At 56.7% G+C, this 17,548-nt stretch overlaps 4 protein-coding genes across 4 annotated transcripts; 1 reads left to right on the forward strand and 3 right to left on the reverse strand.

Annotated features, from left to right (window-relative positions):
* Positions 1-401: 401 nt before the first annotated feature.
* On the reverse strand, positions 402-8,757 carry ARCN1 (archain 1). The gene is made up of 10 exons (XM_054395727.1): positions 8,736-8,757; positions 6,996-7,259; positions 6,154-6,333; positions 5,725-5,930; positions 5,032-5,193; positions 4,253-4,418; positions 3,149-3,296; positions 2,742-2,850; positions 2,395-2,599; positions 402-1,861 (listed from the first exon to the last, which is right to left on the reverse strand). Exons 1-10 carry the CDS (start codon positions 8,736-8,738, stop codon positions 1,772-1,774), a joined length of 1,533 nt encoding a protein of 510 aa, XP_054251702.1. The 5' UTR covers positions 8,739-8,757; the 3' UTR covers positions 402-1,771.
* Positions 8,758-8,974: 217 nt separating this feature from the next.
* IFT46 (intraflagellar transport 46) lies at positions 8,975-13,279 on the forward strand. Its single transcript, XM_054395544.1, has 11 exons — positions 8,975-9,004; positions 9,088-9,270; positions 9,350-9,483; positions 9,976-10,050; positions 10,162-10,255; positions 10,535-10,663; positions 11,067-11,188; positions 11,563-11,629; positions 11,720-11,780; positions 12,002-12,087; positions 12,971-13,279. Exons 1-11 carry the CDS (start codon positions 8,975-8,977, stop codon positions 13,064-13,066), a joined length of 1,077 nt encoding a protein of 358 aa, XP_054251519.1. The 3' UTR covers positions 13,067-13,279.
* A 631-nt stretch (positions 13,280-13,910) lies between these two features.
* Positions 13,911-15,863, reverse strand: TMEM25 (transmembrane protein 25). The gene is given in 7 exon segments (XM_054395545.1): positions 13,911-14,137; positions 14,221-14,505; positions 14,579-14,878; positions 14,881-15,039; positions 15,042-15,109; positions 15,111-15,342; positions 15,425-15,863. Coding segments are annotated over 7 exon segments (1,710 nt in total).
* A 331-nt stretch (positions 15,864-16,194) lies between these two features.
* TTC36 (tetratricopeptide repeat domain 36) lies at positions 16,195-16,967 on the reverse strand. The gene is made up of 3 exons (XM_054395546.1): positions 16,865-16,967; positions 16,546-16,734; positions 16,195-16,463 (listed from the first exon to the last, which is right to left on the reverse strand). Exons 1-3 carry the CDS (start codon positions 16,965-16,967, stop codon positions 16,195-16,197), a joined length of 561 nt encoding a protein of 186 aa, XP_054251521.1.
* Positions 16,968-17,548: the final 581 nt, after the last annotated feature.

A 17,548-nucleotide genomic window follows, 5' to 3' on the forward strand; every position in this document is an offset into this window, starting at 1 on the left:
CGGGGCAGCGGAGCCCCTTCTCTATCCCAAAGTTGCTCCCGAGGCTCTGTCCGCTTGTGGGTCCCGGGAAACAGGACATCCCTGGCCCCAGCGGCCTCCGAAAGGCAGGGGCTCCAAGGGAATGGATCTCACGCGCAGGGGGACCGAAGCTGCTCCCAGTCCTGTCCAGTGTTCGGTGCGCCCTCCCAGTCCCCGCCGCCGCTTACCTCCGCTCCGTCGCTCCAGCAGCCCCGTCCCGGCTTCGCCGCCGCTGCTCCCAATCTGCCGGTGGCCACGCCCCACCCCGCCGCCGGCTCTGTCCCGCCCCGCGGTGCCGAGGGGCGGGGCACAGCACTGACCCGCCCCAGCCTCGCTTCGGAAGGACCCCACGACCCGCAGCAGCTCTTTTGACAATACTTTTATTCGATTACAGTCTCAGGGTTCCTCCGCGTACACTGGAATGTGCTCTATTCCCTACCAGGCACGGTTACAAAAAGGGGGAGCTCGGTTTAAATAGTGCCCTCAACGATTTAAGGAACAAAATAAGCTCCATGGATGCTCCAACTAACCTCGACTCCATTTTAAAATCATACAAACAACCGGCTCTTGCACACCAAGCAGAGGGATCATCATTGCTTACTGTGCTAGGGACAGGGCTTGCTGGCCGGGACAGGGATTTTCAAAGTAACTTCCTCTTGGGTGCTGCTGACAGAGAGACCACAAACTTCTTTGGCAGGGAAACTAGGAGACACTGGCCCTGCAAAGCCACCCCTGGGGAGCTTTTAGGACACTTGCTCCCCAGCTGCACGCTCAGGGCCAATGGCAGCTCCCCACAGTCCTCGCTGGATGGGAGCACAGGTCTGTGAGATGAGGCAAATGCTGCTTGTGAGACAGCAGGAGGAGGACAGACTCTGGGACATGACCAGAGTGCTGCTCACACTCAGATCAGGACCCAGTTTCATGGCATCACCATCTCCTCCTCCACTCACATCCACTGAGAAACATGAGTTTGGGTCAGGTCCTGACATAGAAGCTCAGTAACTGAGCCTCCATTACAAGGCCTTCAACCTCCCCAGACAAGAGAAGGACCCCAAAACCAACACACAGCTGTTTCCAAACAAATTAAACTGCCTCCAGACCCTGGCCCAAGAGCCACCACAGCAGCAGACAGTGAGCCCATGCAGGGACAGTTGTGTCTGGATGCTCTCCTGGCAGCAGCAGCTGGAGCACCCCGAGTCTCTCCACACAGACACTGCAGGGGTACAGCAGTAACTGTGCAGGGCAAGCAGACAAACTTGGGGTCCATTTTCCCTCCCACAATCCCCTCCACACCTCAGACACCAACACCAACTTGCTCTGTTTCCACCAGACAGAAGGGTGCAGAGAGGCGAGGTGCCTGTTAACCTCTGCAATCGACAGAAACGAGCACTGAGGAGAAATCAAAATGGCAGCACCAAGGAGGGAGCAGTGCAGCAATGCTTTGGGATTGAGGAAAACTATGTCTGGGAGGCACTGGAACTGAACTCAGGGACGCACCAAAGACAGGTTCTCAGCGGAGATCTTGCTCTTCTGCTGGCCAGTAAAAATCTGCCAAAGAAATTTGTAGCCTTTCCCTCCATGAGTACCTCAATTTTCTGCCAAAAATGTCTGTGACCCAGGCCCGCTGCAGGTGACGAAGCCACGGCTCTCAGCAGAGGTGGGGGCTGCAACGGTCCCAACATTCAAAATAAACTTCAGCCTCTTTTTTTTTAATTTAAAAATTTCTTCCTTTGCACTCTCCCCATGGCTGGCGTTACAGGATTTCATACTTGTCCACCAGGAAGGTGGTTTCAGTAGAAAACCTCACAGGAATGTTCCCGTCTACCTGGGTCACTTTGGAAACCTGCAGGGACAAGAGGCAGAGTTAGGCCAGCAGTGTGCTGCTCCCACCGTAACACTGGGACAGTCACTAGGGAAGAGCCAGTCCTAAGGGAAAGATTAGCTCCCAGGAATCCTGGAAACAGGGCGAGGATTTTCTATGAGGATTTTCTATGAGGATTTTCTATGAGGATTTTCTATGAGGATTTTCTATGAGGATTTTCTATGAGGATTTTCTATGAGGATTTTCTATGAGGATTTTCTATGAGGATTTTCTATGAGGATTTTCTATGAGTGAAGTGGCAGCTGCTAACAGCCAGGGCAGACATCCCCATGCAGAGGAGCTTTTTGGCTCAGAACACTGATGGATTCCTTAATGAACTCTGAGGGGAGTTAATCAGAGGCTTGAAGGCACAAGGAAAACTGCAGGCAAGCTCTGGGCAGCCGGGGCTGCGGTGCTGCTCACTGGCACTCCCGGATCCAGCTGCTGGCTAGAGCCAGCAGGCCCAAGCACTGCAGCATGGTCTTTGTTAGCCAGCTTGGCAGTAGCAGCCGTACCTGTATGTTGCAATAGTTCTTTTTGGAGACGAAGGAGACATGCACCGGGAAGAAGTCGTTGGGCTGCCCTGCTATGCTGAACTCCAGGCTGCCGCTCTTGTTCTTGGCATCTATCACTGGCAGGCACCACTCCAGCAGGTTCCGCCGGCCATCGTGACGATACTCACCATCGATCTCCCCAATCACCGGGGCACCCACGCCAGACCTAGAGTGAGTGGGCCTCATTGCTCACCTGCACAGAGCTAAGGGATGCTGATGCAGGTGGATGGCCTGGCCACCAGACAGTAGAGCCAGCAGGACCCAGGACAGCAGAGGTTAGTGCTGCCTGGACAAGGAAAGCTGCTTACGGCAAGGGGATGGTGATGATGACATCGTTCAGCTCCAGGCTCTCCTCTTGCAACTCATATTCAATATTAACATCGCAACTGTTGCCACTTTCCGAGGGCCAGCAGTTAACTGAGGGCACAGAAACACAATGCTGAACCATGCCTGCCTGCTGTGGGGTGCAGCCTTTCAGAAGATGAAAGCACAGCAAACAGCCTCACTCTAAGACAAGCTTTTAGTTTTCTCCAAGAGCATTACAGAAACTGGAGGCCACTGAGAGCAGCAGGCACTATCCAACAGAAGACACACAGTGTTCCCAGCATTCTATGGGATGCCACACTCCAGAGGCTGGAACGAGGCCAGGCACAAGCCAATAGCAGGTAAACACCAGCCTCTGCCACCTGAGCCCCCGATCCAGAAGCACACTCACTTGTCAATGGGATGAAGGACTCCTCCGTGGTCTGCAGCCTCCACTTCAGCACACCCACATCACTGTTGATGGGGAATGACTTCTCTGGGTTCTTCAAACCGATCTGCGACTCCGCAGTGAAGAGCTTCTTGTCCACGTTTGGGTGAGTCTGGAATGGGAACGTGTGCCCAGGATGCAACTCTGAACCTGAGGGAGCTGTGCATGGGCAGTGTGGACTCCCACAAGACAGGCCTACACTTCCTGGGGTATCTTCCCTGGTAAGTCTTAAAAGACCAACCTGAAGACCCACAATCAACATCTCTCTTAAGGGAAAAAAAAAAGAAACAACCTAATGCTGCTGGAAAGAACACCCTGAAACCACAGAAATGCTGCTTCCCACAGCAACCTGAACAAACACACCCACACACACCCCACAGCAGCCAAACTCAGTTTGAAGGTTCTCTCCTCACAACAGCAGCCTGAGCAGCTCTGCAGAAGGAGAGGACTTCTGCAAGCCCATGTTTGAGTTACATTAGAAAGGCGTCAGCACTGGGTTTATCTCCTCTTCCCCCTGAAGCTGCATATGTGGGAGCAGTTAGGAACTTGCTTGTGAGATGTACTGATAAGGAACCTCCTGTTGCACACATAATCACAAGAGAGGGGAGAATGAATGCCTTCAGAATCTCTGAAGCTGCCATTGCTGACTGTAGCCAAGGGCTCCAGAAGCGGTGTCAGACAGTGACAGGACACAAGTGGACCTCAAGAAGCAACAGCTCCCTAGTTAATAAATTAACTCTTCACACGCACAGCAAGTTTACTCCAGCAACCACCACAGGCACAGCTTGCAATAGACAGACAAGCAACAGTGACACACCCGGCTGCTGCAAAGTCCAGGTGAGCTCAGACAGCACAGCAGGCCACAGCGCTGCAGGACAGGAAAGGCTGCCAGGGCAGGAGGAGACCTGCGCGGGGCTGTGCTTCTCAAGTGAACTTCAGTCTCTGCAGCACAAGCTGGCCCTGTGTGGGACTGCTCCTCTTTGCTGGGGAGGCTTAGACCAGAACACAGCACAGCAGCACTCTCGGGGACTTCTAACACTCCGGGTCAGGACGCCACACAGGCTTTACCTGCAGCTGCACTCCCCTCTTGTCGTCATTCTCCACGTGCAGGCGGATTCGGGAGAACTTCTCGTCGGAGACGTGCAGCATGATCATCCCATGCAGCTCCATGTTCTGCAGCCCTCCGTCACGGCCACAGGTCAAGGAAATTTTCTCCTCTATTTTCATGTGCACACTAGGCAGACAGAAAGCAAACAGCAGTCCCGGGCTAGGCATCCAAGGGGCAGGATGAGAGAGGAGTACTCAGCAAGGACAGACTACGAGCCAGGGGGCAACAGAGCTCCCAGGGGAACAGTGTGGGCAGCACAGCAGAGGCTCAAACAGGTGAGCTCAGGGTGCTCCAGGGAGTAACTCTCTGCCAGATGGGACCCCAGAGAAACAGCACTGACAGAAGACTGTGACAGGCTGCTCACCCAGCACCCCTCTGCTGCACAGCACTGCTGCATGCAAAGCAAACCATGAAGGCCTCTGTCCGAGGCAGCAGCAAGGCAGGCACCCCTCTGTGTCTGGGCAAGAGGAAAACCAGCTTCTGCTTTAAGGTGAAAAGGCACAGGAAAACTCCCAGCCTCAGCTTAAACCATGGATATACGTCTCATTAACAAAATTCCTCAAACCAGCTGTCTGCCTTTTTGCTGCTGTGCTTCCCAAGATCTTGCCACCATCTTTTAAAATGAGTAGGCCCAGAGGGTCAGGAAAAAGGCTCTTCTGGGAACAAGAAACGGAAGCCAGCTCATGAAGCCACATGGGCACTGCAGGGAGAGCTGTGAGGAGATCTCTTCCAAACCTACCTCTCTGTGTTAACAGGAGAAGCAAGAACTTTGGCTGCTTCTGTAGAGCGCTTGCCTACAGAGGTCATGATGTTCTCTCCTTCCAATTTCAGCTTGTCCACGAAGTTGTCCACCTCCTTCCCCTTTGCACCAAGTTTCAAGGCTTTACTTGGACCTGAAGGCCTAAACAAAACCAAAAAGTATCTCCGGGCTGGTTCAGGACAACAGATTCCTCCTTCCTCAGTCATCATCCCAGCAAGGCAGCATTCCCTCTGCAGCCCCATTTTGGGGACAGCACCTGTGAAACTCACACCATGTGCAGGCTGCTAAGTTTTAGTGTAGACCTAGGTTGTGTTTGTATACTCCCAATAGCTGGGATGTCTTTTTCACACAAAAGGAGAAACTTTATGCTAATTAGACTCCAGAAGATGACGGGACGCTGCTGTGGTACACAGCACAAATGCTCCTTGATAATAAAAGCTGGGGGTCTAAAGGAGGTGCAGCATATACTGGCCTACAGACAGCCACATCAAGGGCTTGGAGGTGCACACAGGGCCATCAGCAAAGCTGAGGGAGGCTGTACAAGGGCATGACAACCTCTGCCCATGCAGGAACTGAAGGGCAAGGCTACACAGACAAAGGACCGATGTGCCAGAGCCTTCATTTCAGCCACAGCTGGCTCCAGGGAATGCCTGCTGCCCGCTGGACACCCACCTGGCTGGCGCCGGTGCTACTTTGGGCTTGTCTGTTTCAATGATGGTCTCCGTGATCATCGCTGCCGTCGTGCCTCCGGACACAGCTGAGCTGCCAAAGCCACCAAACCCGGGCACCTTCTTGCCCTGCCTCTCAGCGTCCCTCCTGGCCTGCTGCAGTTCCTTTGCTTTCCGCCGCATCTCAGCTTTTGCTTCACGTTCCTGAGTCTGAAGGGAAGGACAAGAGGCTGCTAGAGCTTTGCAGTCCCAGCAGCAGCATCTTAGGGCATTTGCCCATAAAGACTTTCCAGAGGGAAGAAATAAGGCTGGGGCTTAGAGAAAAACACAATCATTTTTTGACCCCTGTCAACAGGAGTAACCCTCTGCATGCCAAGAGCTGTGTTCCCCAGGCAGGCTCCCTTGGAGCAGGCTGGCAGCTGTCCCCACTCACCTCTCGCACTGCTCGAAAGACCTTCTCTTCATGTGAGTCCATCTCAGTGAAGGTCCGGATCTGGGCCAGATTCACGTTCTCACGGTAGCCCAGGGCCACAATTTCATCAAAGGCAAAAATCAGGTCAAAGCAGTGCTCAGAGATCTCATTCTCCTCCAGAGCTCGACAGTACTCAGGGATCTAGTTAGGGGAAAACATTTTGAAGGAGTATCTGTAGATGACACCCAGCAAACATTTTCTTTCTCCTACCCCTGGGCTCCACAACTGTGCTAGACTCTCCCCCAGGCCAGACTCCCCTAAGCTGCTCCCCTCCTGACTTGAGGCAACTGATAAACAAGATGAAGTTTTGCCCTCCTTAGTTTTTCTACACTAACATACTTATACAACCTCTTAGCTTAATTGCAACATCAACTTGGAGGAGCCTAAACACATACTGGGGCCAATGAATTTCCTGAGGATCCTGGGCCTGGATGAAGACAGCTGCACAAACATGCTGCTCCAAAATGCACACAAAGGCAGCGCTGCAGCTCAAAGGACCAGCGCTGCCTTGCTTTGAGCAGGAACACAGCTGCTGTCTTAACAACACAGAGAATATTTAATCCTAAGTGCACCACATCATCCCTGCAGTCTTACTGAAACCTAACTGAGGGGCTTTTAGATGCAACTCAGAAACACCACTCAGACCTCAAAGCTCCTTCCAGGACAGGAAGAGGTTCTGGACAATCAGGTTTGTAGGTAGAGGCAGAGGGTGCCTCAGCTCCACCTCACCAAGAGGCTCCCCTATGGCCGTGCTGTTCTGGGCCTGCACAGGCACAAACTCTGCGCTAAGGGCAGGTCCTTACCACTCGAGAGAAGAGTCGGAGTGTTTCTAGGTCTTCCAGAATGTTGCTGTTCTTGGTGGTGATCAGCACCATGTAGAGTTTCTCCATAGGCTGGTACACGTAGCGCACACTCTCGGTCTCCACGAAGGTGTGCTGCTTGCCCGTGTTCATCAGCTTCGGGAAGGCCGCCAGCAGCCCCTCGATGCGGGTCCGCGTCATCTCCACGAACTGCCGGGAGACAATGGCCTTCCCTGCCTTCGTGCAGACAGCTGCTGCCAACAGCACCTGTGCGGGAGGGGACGCTGCTGAGCCGCTCTCCAGCCCAGCGCGGCCTCAGCATCCCGGCGCGGCACCAACGGCTCCAAGGACCTATGGCTTCTGACCACCCTCACCCCTGTCATGCCATCAGCTCCTTTTCCTTAAACGCCATCTGAAACCCTTCTCTGTGCCCAGCATAAGGAGCTGAGCTGTGCCTAGAACAAAGCCACTTCTGCTTTTCACTTTCTCCAGTCGTCTCTGTGTTGCAGCAGTCTCCCTGCTCTGAATCAGGCTGTTCTTTGACCCGCAGCACTGTAACAACTTCTTTCAGTGCTTCAGGGGAAGTTCTCTGCTACTGAGTTTTCTGACAGCCTGGCCCTACTTAGAGCTACATACAGGGGTGTTTTAAAAAGTGGCATTTCTTCACGATACCACGTTTGCAGTACAGACAGGTTAATAAAATATTGGCAGTTGTATTAATTGCAGCCCATAGATGACTCTCCCAGGTGTTTCAGAGACCTTATCACACCAACAATAAAAAGGCAGTGAGACAACTACCAGTCTTCGTTTTCTCATTCTCTCAGACTACTGAGACCTCCTCGCACTTCTCTCATAAATCAGCTTCTCAATTAACTTCATCAGGATAACTCTCTTTCTGCACCGGAGCTCTTTTAAATCCTCAACTGTTGTTACTAATGGGCAAGCACCAGAAACTCTCACATACAGAGAGATTTCACTTCCCACTTTTGCCCCAGGTAGACTGTGCCTGGTATGAGTACCGTGGTAGTGCCAGGCTCCTTCTGGGCTGCCCCAGGGCCCTGCAACTTGACAATTCGGGGACAGCTATCTCCTGAAGTACTTACAGGTCTGGAATAAGTTTGCTCTCTGTAAGTACTCCCCGAAAGTACTCAAGAAGAACCAGGAGGCACCAAGGATCCCGCTGCACCGTGAGCACACAGCATTCTGCTCTGTAAGGGAGCACTGCGCCAGCTGCCATCAAACACCACCGTGGCAGGGCTAACTCAGACAGAGCTCCCAGTGGAGCACTCTGCCCCGACACGAGAGCAGCCGGCCATCGCCTGCGCCTGGCCGCACCCAGACCTCCAGGAAACAGCCCTGGCGTTACCCAGACAACCTTTGCAAGTTTAATATCGAGTGCCGAAGGCTGCGGCCCCCAGCCCCTCCACCGAGGAGGCACCCCGGCTCTGTAAGCGCTGCTCCGCGTTCAGCGGTTCCGCTGGCCCCGGGCATGGCCGTTCCTGTGCCCGCGCTGTCCCCCGAGGCTGCCGGCCCCAACCCCGACCCCCAGGACGGCAGAAGAACCTGCCCCAATCCGCTGCTCTGCTCTGCCCCGACAGGCCACGGGACGTCGGGTCCGGCCCCGGCCTATTCCGGGCCTGGCCGGTGGTGGGCCTAGGAGCCGAGGTGGGAAGGGGCCGGGGACCCCCCGACGCTCCCCCACAGCCCGCCGTAGCAAGTGGCAGCCCGCGGGCGGGCCCTTACCATGGCGGCAGCAGCACTGGGCTCCGCGCTCCCTCCCTGCCTGCCTCCGCACACGGCGTCCCCGCGGGCAGCCCCACAAGATGGCTGCGCCTAGCCACGTCCCCAGCCGGAAGCGCCGTCACGCACGGCGCGCGAGGCAAAGCTGGTCACACCCCCATCTGCCCGCCTGTCCGCTAGGCGGCGTAGCGGAGACCTCGGAGCTCTAGCCAATCACAGGCGAGCGAGGCGGGCACGTCGCCATGGCGACGGCGGGACGGCGCGCGCCGGGGGTGAGCGGAGCGGGCCGGGCCGAGCCGGGCGGGGCCGGGCCGGGCCGGGCCGGGCCGGTGCCTCACCACGATCCTCCGCCTAGAAACGCCTAATCGTGAACCATCCTTACGACGAGACCCTGGAGCTGCTGGAGGCCGAAGAGGGGCGCGGCACGGCGGAGAGGCCAGCCGGGGCCCGCCCGCGGGGATCCCGCCGGCCTGGGCTGCCCGCGGCGGGCAGCGGCGCGGCCGATCGCAGCAAGGACGAAGAGGGCAGCGTCGGCAAGGTAGGCGCGTTGCCGGCGGCAGGAGGGGCGACCCGACACGGGTAATGTCCGGTGGTGAGTTCCGGTCCCAATCCCCTAGGAGGAGGCGGCCGCCTCCGCTGCCCTCAGCGACGGCGGCGACGACGATGACGACGACGACTCGGAAGAGAAGGAGGATTCCTCCGAGAGCGACTCGGAAGACGACTCAGAGGAGCACGGGGCTGCGCTGGAGGGGTGAGCGGCGCTGCCGGCTGGAGCAGCTGGGGTCCGGTGCCGGGCAGGTGACATATGGGGCCCTCTCGGCCCCGCTGGGGACCGAAGGGGTCAGCCAGCCTCCTGACAGGCTGTGAATGCCCCAGAAAGCGAAGGAACGTCTCAAACACATCACTCAGCTCCTGATGATCCTCTTTCAACATTAGTAATCCCGCGTCCCAGGTTGCTGTCCTGATGCCTGCCTTTGTGCAGGGCTCTTGTCCACCTTACACCAGCCCTGCACAAATCTTTGTGATCACAGACAGCTGCCCATCACTCGAATGCTTTTTTTCATTTTTTTGGCTAGGAGGCCTAAAGCAAGACATGATCCAGTAATGTTTTTCCTGTGCAAGTCTTTTTAAGGGAGGATTTTACTTCCTGGTGTTTCGGCTTCCTTTGGGATGTTAATGGCTCCCACTCGTACAGCGCTTGCTACATGTTAATCTTTGCCCACGTTTCCCATTCTTTCTTTAGTGATTTGAATCTGGCAGATTATGACTACCTGCCAGTGTCCTCTGAACTCAGAGAACTCTTTGAGTATGTCAAAAGGTGAGTAGAAGGAGATTTATTCCACTCTTGGCTCTACTCTGTGCCAATTACTGTGGCACATTGGACAGGACAGGTCATAATCACTCATGCTGTGCTCATGTTATTTTCCAGATACACTCCCAAGATAACAGAAATTGAACACAAACCTCAGCCTTTTATTCCAGATTTTATTCCTGCTGTTGGGGACATTGATGCATTCCTAAAGGTACCGTTGCTTCATGTCTCTCTGCATTCCTGCCCTGTGAACCAAAATGGAGTGTGGCATCGGCACAAGAGGCAGCCAGGCAGCCACCTCCCTGGCTGCACATCCAGAGGTTGGGGTGAGGGCTGTGCCCCCCCCTTCTCTAATGCCTTGCACTAACAACTCGAGAGAGCGCGCCTGTCCTCAGGGAGGATTTCTACACCACAGGGAGGCCCTGTAAGGCAGCCCCAACATCCCCTGCTTGGGGCTCCCATAGCCGTCTGAGTCTCTCTGCCTCTGCAGGTTCCCCATCCAGATGGCAAGCCAGATAACCTTGGCCTGCTGGTGCTGGATGAGCCATCCACCAAGCAGTCAGATCCCACGGTGCTCTCCCTTTGGCTGACAGAGAACTCCAAGCAGCACAATATCACTGTGAGTTGGGTGGGGAGGTCGCACTGTCTGCAGCTGGCTGGAGCAAAACCAGAGTCTTTGACACTAACTTCTGTCTCTGTGACTACAGTGTCACACCACAACAGAAAACTTGGCTTTTAAAGCAGAAAGAAATAACCTTCCTCTTTAGCTTTAAACTGCAGTGGATAAGGCAAGTCGCTTGAGGAGAGTCTTGGTATAGGCTTTGGTTCTGCTTCCTTCGAGTGAAGAAGCTTTGTTCCCCTTGGTGTCAAAGGTTGTTGGTGTTTTGTTTGCCAGCTGCTCTTCTGTCTGCAGGAATCAGTTGGTGTAGGGCAGTGCTGGGTGGTTTATGGGGAGCAAAGGCAGGGCTGGCCAAAACTCCCTAAATGACAAAACGCTTCCAGGTCTGTATTTCTGTTTTCAGCAGCAGATCAAAGTGAAGAGTTTGGAGAATGCAGAGAAGAACCCCAAAGCCATTGAGAGCTGGATTGAGAGTATCAGTGAGCTGCACTGCTGCAAACCTCCTGCCACAGTCCACTACACCAGGTGAGCCACTGTGGCAGTTCCTCCCACACCTCTACAGCCTAAGCTTAGTTCAATAGGAGGCTGTCAGCAAAGTCTAAGAGTAAAACCATCAAGATATCTCCAAGAGGAAGAAGACTCATGGATTTTCAGGGTCATCCCATGATGTGCATGTGCAGGACACTGTCTCCCTCTCTGCACTTCTTTCTCCCTCCATAGCTTGGATCAGTCTGACAAGCAGCACTCAGAACTTTGCAGGCTCAAGCTTGATTGATAAATAAAAAAGTCCCCGCTGAGAGGTGCTGCCTGCTCTCAGCTGTCCTATTACAGCAGCCTGACAGGAGGAACCCATTCCAGTCGTGTGACCCTGAGCTACATGTTCTCTTCTGCTCTGGCAGGCCAATGCCTGACATTGAGACCCTGATGCAGGAGTGGTCACCAGAGTTTGAGGAACTCCTGGGAAAGGTTCGTTGTGCAGTCAATGAGCAGTTGGCTCAGTGTGTGGGCTGGCACCACCTTCCCTGCTGCATTTGATGCCAGTCCTGTCTGTTCCAGATGGGCCTCCCGACGGCGGAGATGATCTGCGAGCTGGCTGAGTACATCGACATAGTCTGTGGTGAGCACGGAGGCTGCGCTGGGGGTGTGTGCCCAGCCCTGCATGGCGCCACTTGGGGCAAGAACTCTGGCTGCAGGCTCAGCCCCAAGCAGGCAGGACCATCCCAGCTGCCTTCAGCAGGCTCTTGTACCTTTGCCTGTGACAAGCTAAAGCCCAAGAGCTCACAGGCAGTGGGGCGCTCAGCCTTTGCTTGCAGCTCTCATGCAATTCTGCTCTTGCAGCCATTCTGGACATCCCTGTCTACAAGAGTCGGCTCCAGCCCTTGCATGTCCTTTTCTCCCTCTACTTGGAGTTCAAGAACTCACAGGTACACAGCTCAAGAGGTGCTGCTTGCCCGGCTGGAAGCACTGCAGAGCTGCTCCCCTTGGCCTTGGCTCTGCTGGGCTGCAGGTGTTTGCAGAAGGCTGGGGAGCATTTTATAAGCTGCTCTTTTCCTTACTACCTCAACATCATTCAAGGATCCTCTCATGTGCTGAGAGGCTGGGATGCCGCATTGTTTAACTCCCACGTAAGCCCAGAATTCCCTTCCCACCACAGTCAGGGCAGCTCCTGAGCACACATCTTGTGCAGAGCTGAAGAGGCTCACGTGACTTCCAATTCACAGGTTCACAGATTGCATTGGGTTGGAAGGGACCCTTAGAAGTCATCTTGTCTAACTCTCCTGCAGTAAGCAGGCTGCCCAGGGCCACAGCAAGTCTGATCTTGAATGTCTCTAGGGACCAGGCCTCAGCTACATCTCTGGGCAACCTGTTCCAGTGTCTCACCACCCTCACTGTGCTGATCTTCCTCCTAAAGTCCAACCTAAATCTGCCTTGCTCCAGTTTCAAACCATTAGCCCTCATCCTATCCCCACAGGCCCCTCTGAACAGTCCCTCCTCAGCTTTTCTGTAGGTTCCTTTCAGATATTAGAATGTAGCTCTGAGGTCTTCCTGGAGCCTTCTCTTCTCCAGGCTGAACAACCCCAATTTCCTCAGGCTGTCCCTTAGCAGAGGTTCTCTAGCTCTCCAGTCATCTTTGTGGCCTTCCGTTGGATCCTGTCCAGCAGCTCCATGTTCTTCCTGTGTTGGAGGTCCCAGGGCTGGACACAACACTGCAGCTGAAGTCTCACCAGAGCAGAGCAGAGTGGCAGAATCACCTCTTCCCATTTACTGGCCACACTGCTTGGCAGTAACCTATTCTTTCCCCTACAGCATTTCAAGTCCCTGGCTGAGGGGAAGAAGGGCAGGAGCTCACCATGCAACCCACCCTCACAAGCAGCAGACATGGAGGTGCTGAGCTTTGCCTGAAGCTTCACGTTAAACCCTCACTGACGTCATGGGTCAGTGTCTGCTGCTGATGGACATCAGGGTTTGACAAGAGCAGCCCAGGAAGCAGCACTCCATGCTCCAGCAGCCTCCAGTTTTTACAGACACTGCTGAGCTGTTCTGACTCATCACGTTTATTGCAGAAGATGCCTAATTGCTCTGGTTTAGACTCATTCCCAAGAACCTCAGCATTAAACCAGCTCTTTCCAGTGACAAAGCTCTCTGTGCCATTGCTGCTGCTGGATAGAGGCTCCTCTGGTGCACGAGACAAGCACTGGAGCGAGTGGGAATAAACTCAGTGCTCAGACACTTGGATCTGCCTGATGTGCTCCAAGCTCTGATCTGGGGATCTCCAGTTTCCTCCTCCCATATTATGGAGTCCTTTTTCTTGTGCTGGAGTTCCTTAGCAGCCTCCTGGGAGAAATAACCAGCACAGCACAATGCTGATGCTCAACTTTATTGCTGCTGGGTTGGCTGTTGCAGGCCTGCCCCACTCACCCCTCTGTCCTGGGCAGAGAGGATCACACAGGAAGCAAAGCTGGGCTTGGCTTTGCCCCAGGAGGAGTCACAGCGCTGGCAGCCTGGCAGAACCTGGCTATAAATAGCATTTTGGTTGCAGTTGGCTATTGGTAAAGCACACAGGCTAGGTAAAAACATGCCCAGGCCAACACTGAGGCTACCAAGGCCTGCAGCAGGTGGCTTAATGTGTAGCCAGGTGGTTGGTGAGCACTTGCCATGCAACACGGCCTCCCTGGCACCCATGGCTATGCTTCTTCAGAGGCTGGTATGTACCTGGCTTGTGGTCAGATCTCACAGCCAGATTTCATCACTGCTGGTGCTGGGCACTTTGTAGATGCGTCCAGACACTGGGAGCTGGATAAAACCTGTGAGACAAAGACAGCTTGGTGCCATTGCCTTTTGGGGTGGCCATAGAGGCTGATGGTTTTCAGGGCTGTTCACCCTTACCAAGCTCACTGAGGACCAGAGGGTTCTGTGACCCCAGTATGGTACTTTCCTCTCCCCTGGCCCCAGCTCCCATGTCCTTAGGGGAAGCTGTGAGGAAGGAAGGGGATGTGAGCTGGGCCCTCACTCCAGCAAGCCCTGTGTCCCCTTGCATGTGCACTACCAGGTCTCACCTCTGAGCTCCTCTGTGAAGTCACTGAGGCGGAGGTTGGGTGGCAGTGACTGGGTCTGGCAGGGCAGGTGTGAGCCTGAGGGCAGCAGGAGATCAGAGCCACCACAGTGGGAGCAGTGGCTGAGCTGGTTGCTTCCTTCTGCTTCCCCCTTGCCTGGCACTGGCTTGGCCCAGCAGCATGCAAGGCAGGCAGCACAGGAGCCCAGGCTGAGCAGGGCACCCAGGGCCACAGCTGCTCCAACAGCAATGCCCAGGAGGGGTAGTTCCACATGGGTATCCAGCAGACCTGTATAGGCAATGTGGCTCCCTCAGCACCCTCTGCAGAGCCGCTGCTCTGGACCCACACCCCCAGCACCTACCTGGGGGCAGGAGTGAGGCAGTGGCAATGCCCACGCTATTGGTAGCTCTGACAGAGAAGTTGCCAGCTGTGCGGCCCAGGTAGATGCGAAGCGAGTAGTTGGCCAGCTCTGGGTAGTGTGCGGTGCCCAGGAGGACAAACTCAGAGGCGTTGCCCATCATGTGTCCATCCTGGTCCACCCAAGTGACACTGGCAGTGGGGTTGGCTTGCACTAGCACGAAGAGCACCAGGAGGAGCCCAGCACCTTCCACCTCCTGGTAGTGGGCGTCTGCCTGCAGGATCTCTGGCTTGTCTGGGTGACAAACAGAGGCAGTGAGATGGGCAGGAGGGACAGAACAGCACGACCAGGAACAAGATTTGTCAGGGCCAGGAGCTGACAAGACGCTACCCTGCTGCAGCTGCAATAGACGCAGGTCCCAGCCCTGCTCTGGCCAAGAAGTAGCCCCACACTGTCCCCGCACCTCTGGCCAGAGCAGGGCCAGCGCTGCGGAGCTTACACTGCACATCGAGGAGAACAGAGGCGTTGTAGGTCCGTCAGGGAGCAGTTCAGCTCGCGGTCGGTGCGCCAGGCAGTGAGGGTGAGGGTGCTGGCAGTGCCCGTGGCCAAGCAGTTTGCCGTCTGCCTCCGGCCGTCGAGATACCACTCCAGCGCGGCACCGGGGACCGGCCTGGGGGCCCGGCAGGTGAAGGCGCTGCTCTCCCCCTCCCGCAGCGTACACACTGCCAGCCGCTGTCCGTCGATGGTGGGACCCAGCTCCCACAGCCCTGCCAGAGAGCCGGCGGCACGTCAGAGCCGCAGCGAGGTCCTGCTGCCAGAGCCACACGCCGGACCCCAGAGCAGCCTCACCTGCGGAGCAGAGCACCGGGAGGCCGAGCAGCAGCAGCAGCGGCAGCGGCAGCAGGCGGGCGGGGGTAGCCCCCGGAACGCCCCGGGAGCACACGCTCAGCGCTAGGAGGGAGGCAGGTGGAACCGGGACAGAAGCCGCAGCGGTGCTGGCTCCCCGGCGTCCCGGCGCTACAGAGCCGGGGAACGCGGCCGAGCTTCGCCTTGCCTGGAGCATCGCCGCTGCCACGTCCAGCCTGTCCCGCACTGCGGCTCTGCGCCTGGCTCCGCACGGGGAGTCGCGCAAGCGGCGCAGGGGCGGGCCCGGCACGGCTCCGAGCATCGCTCTCCACGAGCCCCGCAGCCGCCTTCCCTGAGCTCCGGCAGCGGCGTCGGTCTTGCCAGAAGGGTGACCAGAGACCACCCTGCCAGCACAGGGGATGTACGTTCCCCTGTCCCCCATCCCCTCTCTGCAACGGAGGGTGCTCAGCACCCTGCTCAGCCCAGCACCCTGCTCGGCCCAGTCTCACGCTCCCGGGGCCGTTCCGGGGCCGTTCGGGGACCACCCCACAAGCATCTGCAACGCCGCAAGCAGAGCCCAAGCGCCAGGGAGACGGAGCTTTATTGGGGGTGGAGCGGAGCCGGACGAAGCGCGGCTCTTCTGGACTTCCTGTCCCCGTTGTCAGCCAGGAGGCGTCGGGGGCTCGGCGGGATCTCCGATATTGGAAACGGCTCTTCTCTGACTGCCGGGAAGTGCTTGGCTGGGCCACGCCGAGAGCGCGGCTGTAATCGCCTCACCCGCTGCTGGAGTCGCCGAGGTTGCGCAGACGTCCCAGCATCTCGCAGAACATCTGGTTGCAGAGCGCCGAGTAGGGGTTGAGCAGCACCAGCTGCCGCCGGGCGAAGGCGCTGCCCAGCCGCGCCGCCCGTTCCAGGTCCCGCCGCGCCTCCTCGTCGCGACCCTGAAGCCGGTGGATGAGGCCGCGCTGCACGAAGCTCTGGCAGGCGGCGCGGCCGCGACCCCGGCTCAGGCGGATGGCGGCGTCCAGGTCCCGCAAGGCACCTGCCCAGGGGGAGAGAGGCGTCGGGGTGGGCTGGGGGTCGTGGGGGCCTGCCCGCCACTCACCCGTCCCGGCGCTGCTCACCTGCCACGTTCCCCCGCAGCCGCAGGGCCTGGGCACGGTTGTTGTAGCCCGAGGCGCGCTCGGGCAGCAGCCGCACGGCCTCGCTGAACCTTTCCAGGGCCGTGCTCAAGTCCCCCGACTCGGCGGCGGTGACCCCCTGCAGCTCCAGGTCCCGGACCTGCTCCAGCAACTCCGGTGCGAAGGCGTCTCCTGCAGCAGCACAGACGGGAGCCCTTGTCCGGGGCAGCGGCTGGGCGTCGGGGTCCTGCCCCAGGCTGCTCCCGGCTCGCAAAGCCTCCTTCCCCTGCCCGCCCCGCTGTTGAGTCCAGCATCACCTCACCTTCCTCCTGGACGTCCTCCTCGTCCAGCCCGGGGATGTCCCCAAACGGGGTGCTGGGGTTGAAGATGGTCTGCAGCACAGCCCTGTCGTTCGCTGTGGCCATGGTGCCCTCCGTGCCGAGGCCTCGTAGCCGGGCTGCGGGGTACGGTGGAGCAGCCTTGGGCAGGTTAATATTCACACTGCAGCACCGCTCCACCCATCCCTGTCCTATCCCGTCCCGGACACCGGGCCCCACTGCCTGTCCAGCCCCACCGGCAGCGGCCCAGCTGGAACAGCCGCAGCTCCCCAAGGTGACCCACACAAGCTGGCGGCAACGAGGCAGAACCTAGTGCGTGTCTGATGCAACCCCAGCGCAGTCTGGCGGGGTAGGATGGGACGCCCTAGACCCCACACTGCCCTGAGCTCCTGTCCCCACCGGTCACCCATGATCAGAGGCTCCAGCCGTGGAAACACAGGGGGGAAAGCAGCTCCTGAGCCCTGAAGAAATCGAGAGCAACCCTCTGCAGCAATAAACTTGACATGTTTATTAATTAAACTATCACTTAAATAAAAAAAAGTGCATAGAAAATAAACATGTTTAAAAACTCCTTTTTTTGTGTGTGTTTTTTGTTTTGTTGGTTTTTTTCCTTTTTTTTACAACTATGTACACTTTTTATTTTTACATTCAGTCTTCTGCAGAGCTTT

This window comes from Indicator indicator, chromosome 34, assembly GCF_027791375.1.
Source record: "Indicator indicator isolate 239-I01 chromosome 34, UM_Iind_1.1, whole genome shotgun sequence".
In the NCBI taxonomy this organism is placed as follows: Eukaryota; Metazoa; Chordata; class Aves; order Piciformes; family Indicatoridae; genus Indicator; species Indicator indicator.

Excerpts from the sequence above, each read along its gene's own strand:
- ARCN1 (XM_054395727.1), bottom strand. Across the intron at positions 4,419-5,031 it reads TCTCCTGTTAACACAGAGAG|TGTGCACATGAAAATAGAGG; the intron begins GTAGGTTTGGAA and ends CTGTCTGCCTAG. Across the intron at positions 3,297-4,252 it reads AGAGGGGAGTGCAGCTGCAG|ACTCACCCAAACGTGGACAA; the intron begins GTAAAGCCTGTG and ends TTCCCATTCCAG.
- IFT46 (XM_054395544.1), top strand. The coding sequence starts at position 8,975 with ATGGCGACGGCGGGACGGCGCGCGCCGGGG. Across the intron at positions 9,005-9,087 it reads CGGGACGGCGCGCGCCGGGG|AAACGCCTAATCGTGAACCA; the intron begins GTGAGCGGAGCG and ends TCCTCCGCCTAG. Across the intron at positions 9,271-9,349 it reads AAGAGGGCAGCGTCGGCAAG|GAGGAGGCGGCCGCCTCCGC; the intron begins GTAGGCGCGTTG and ends CCAATCCCCTAG.
- TTC36 (XM_054395546.1), bottom strand. The coding sequence starts at position 16,967 with ATGGCCACAGCGAACGACAGGGCTGTGCTGCAGACCATCTTCAACCCC. Across the intron at positions 16,735-16,864 it reads GGAGGACGTCCAGGAGGAAG|GAGACGCCTTCGCACCGGAG; the intron begins GTGAGGTGATGC and ends GTGCTGCTGCAG. Across the intron at positions 16,464-16,545 it reads GCTGCGGGGGAACGTGGCAG|GTGCCTTGCGGGACCTGGAC; the intron begins GTGAGCAGCGCC and ends CCCCCTGGGCAG.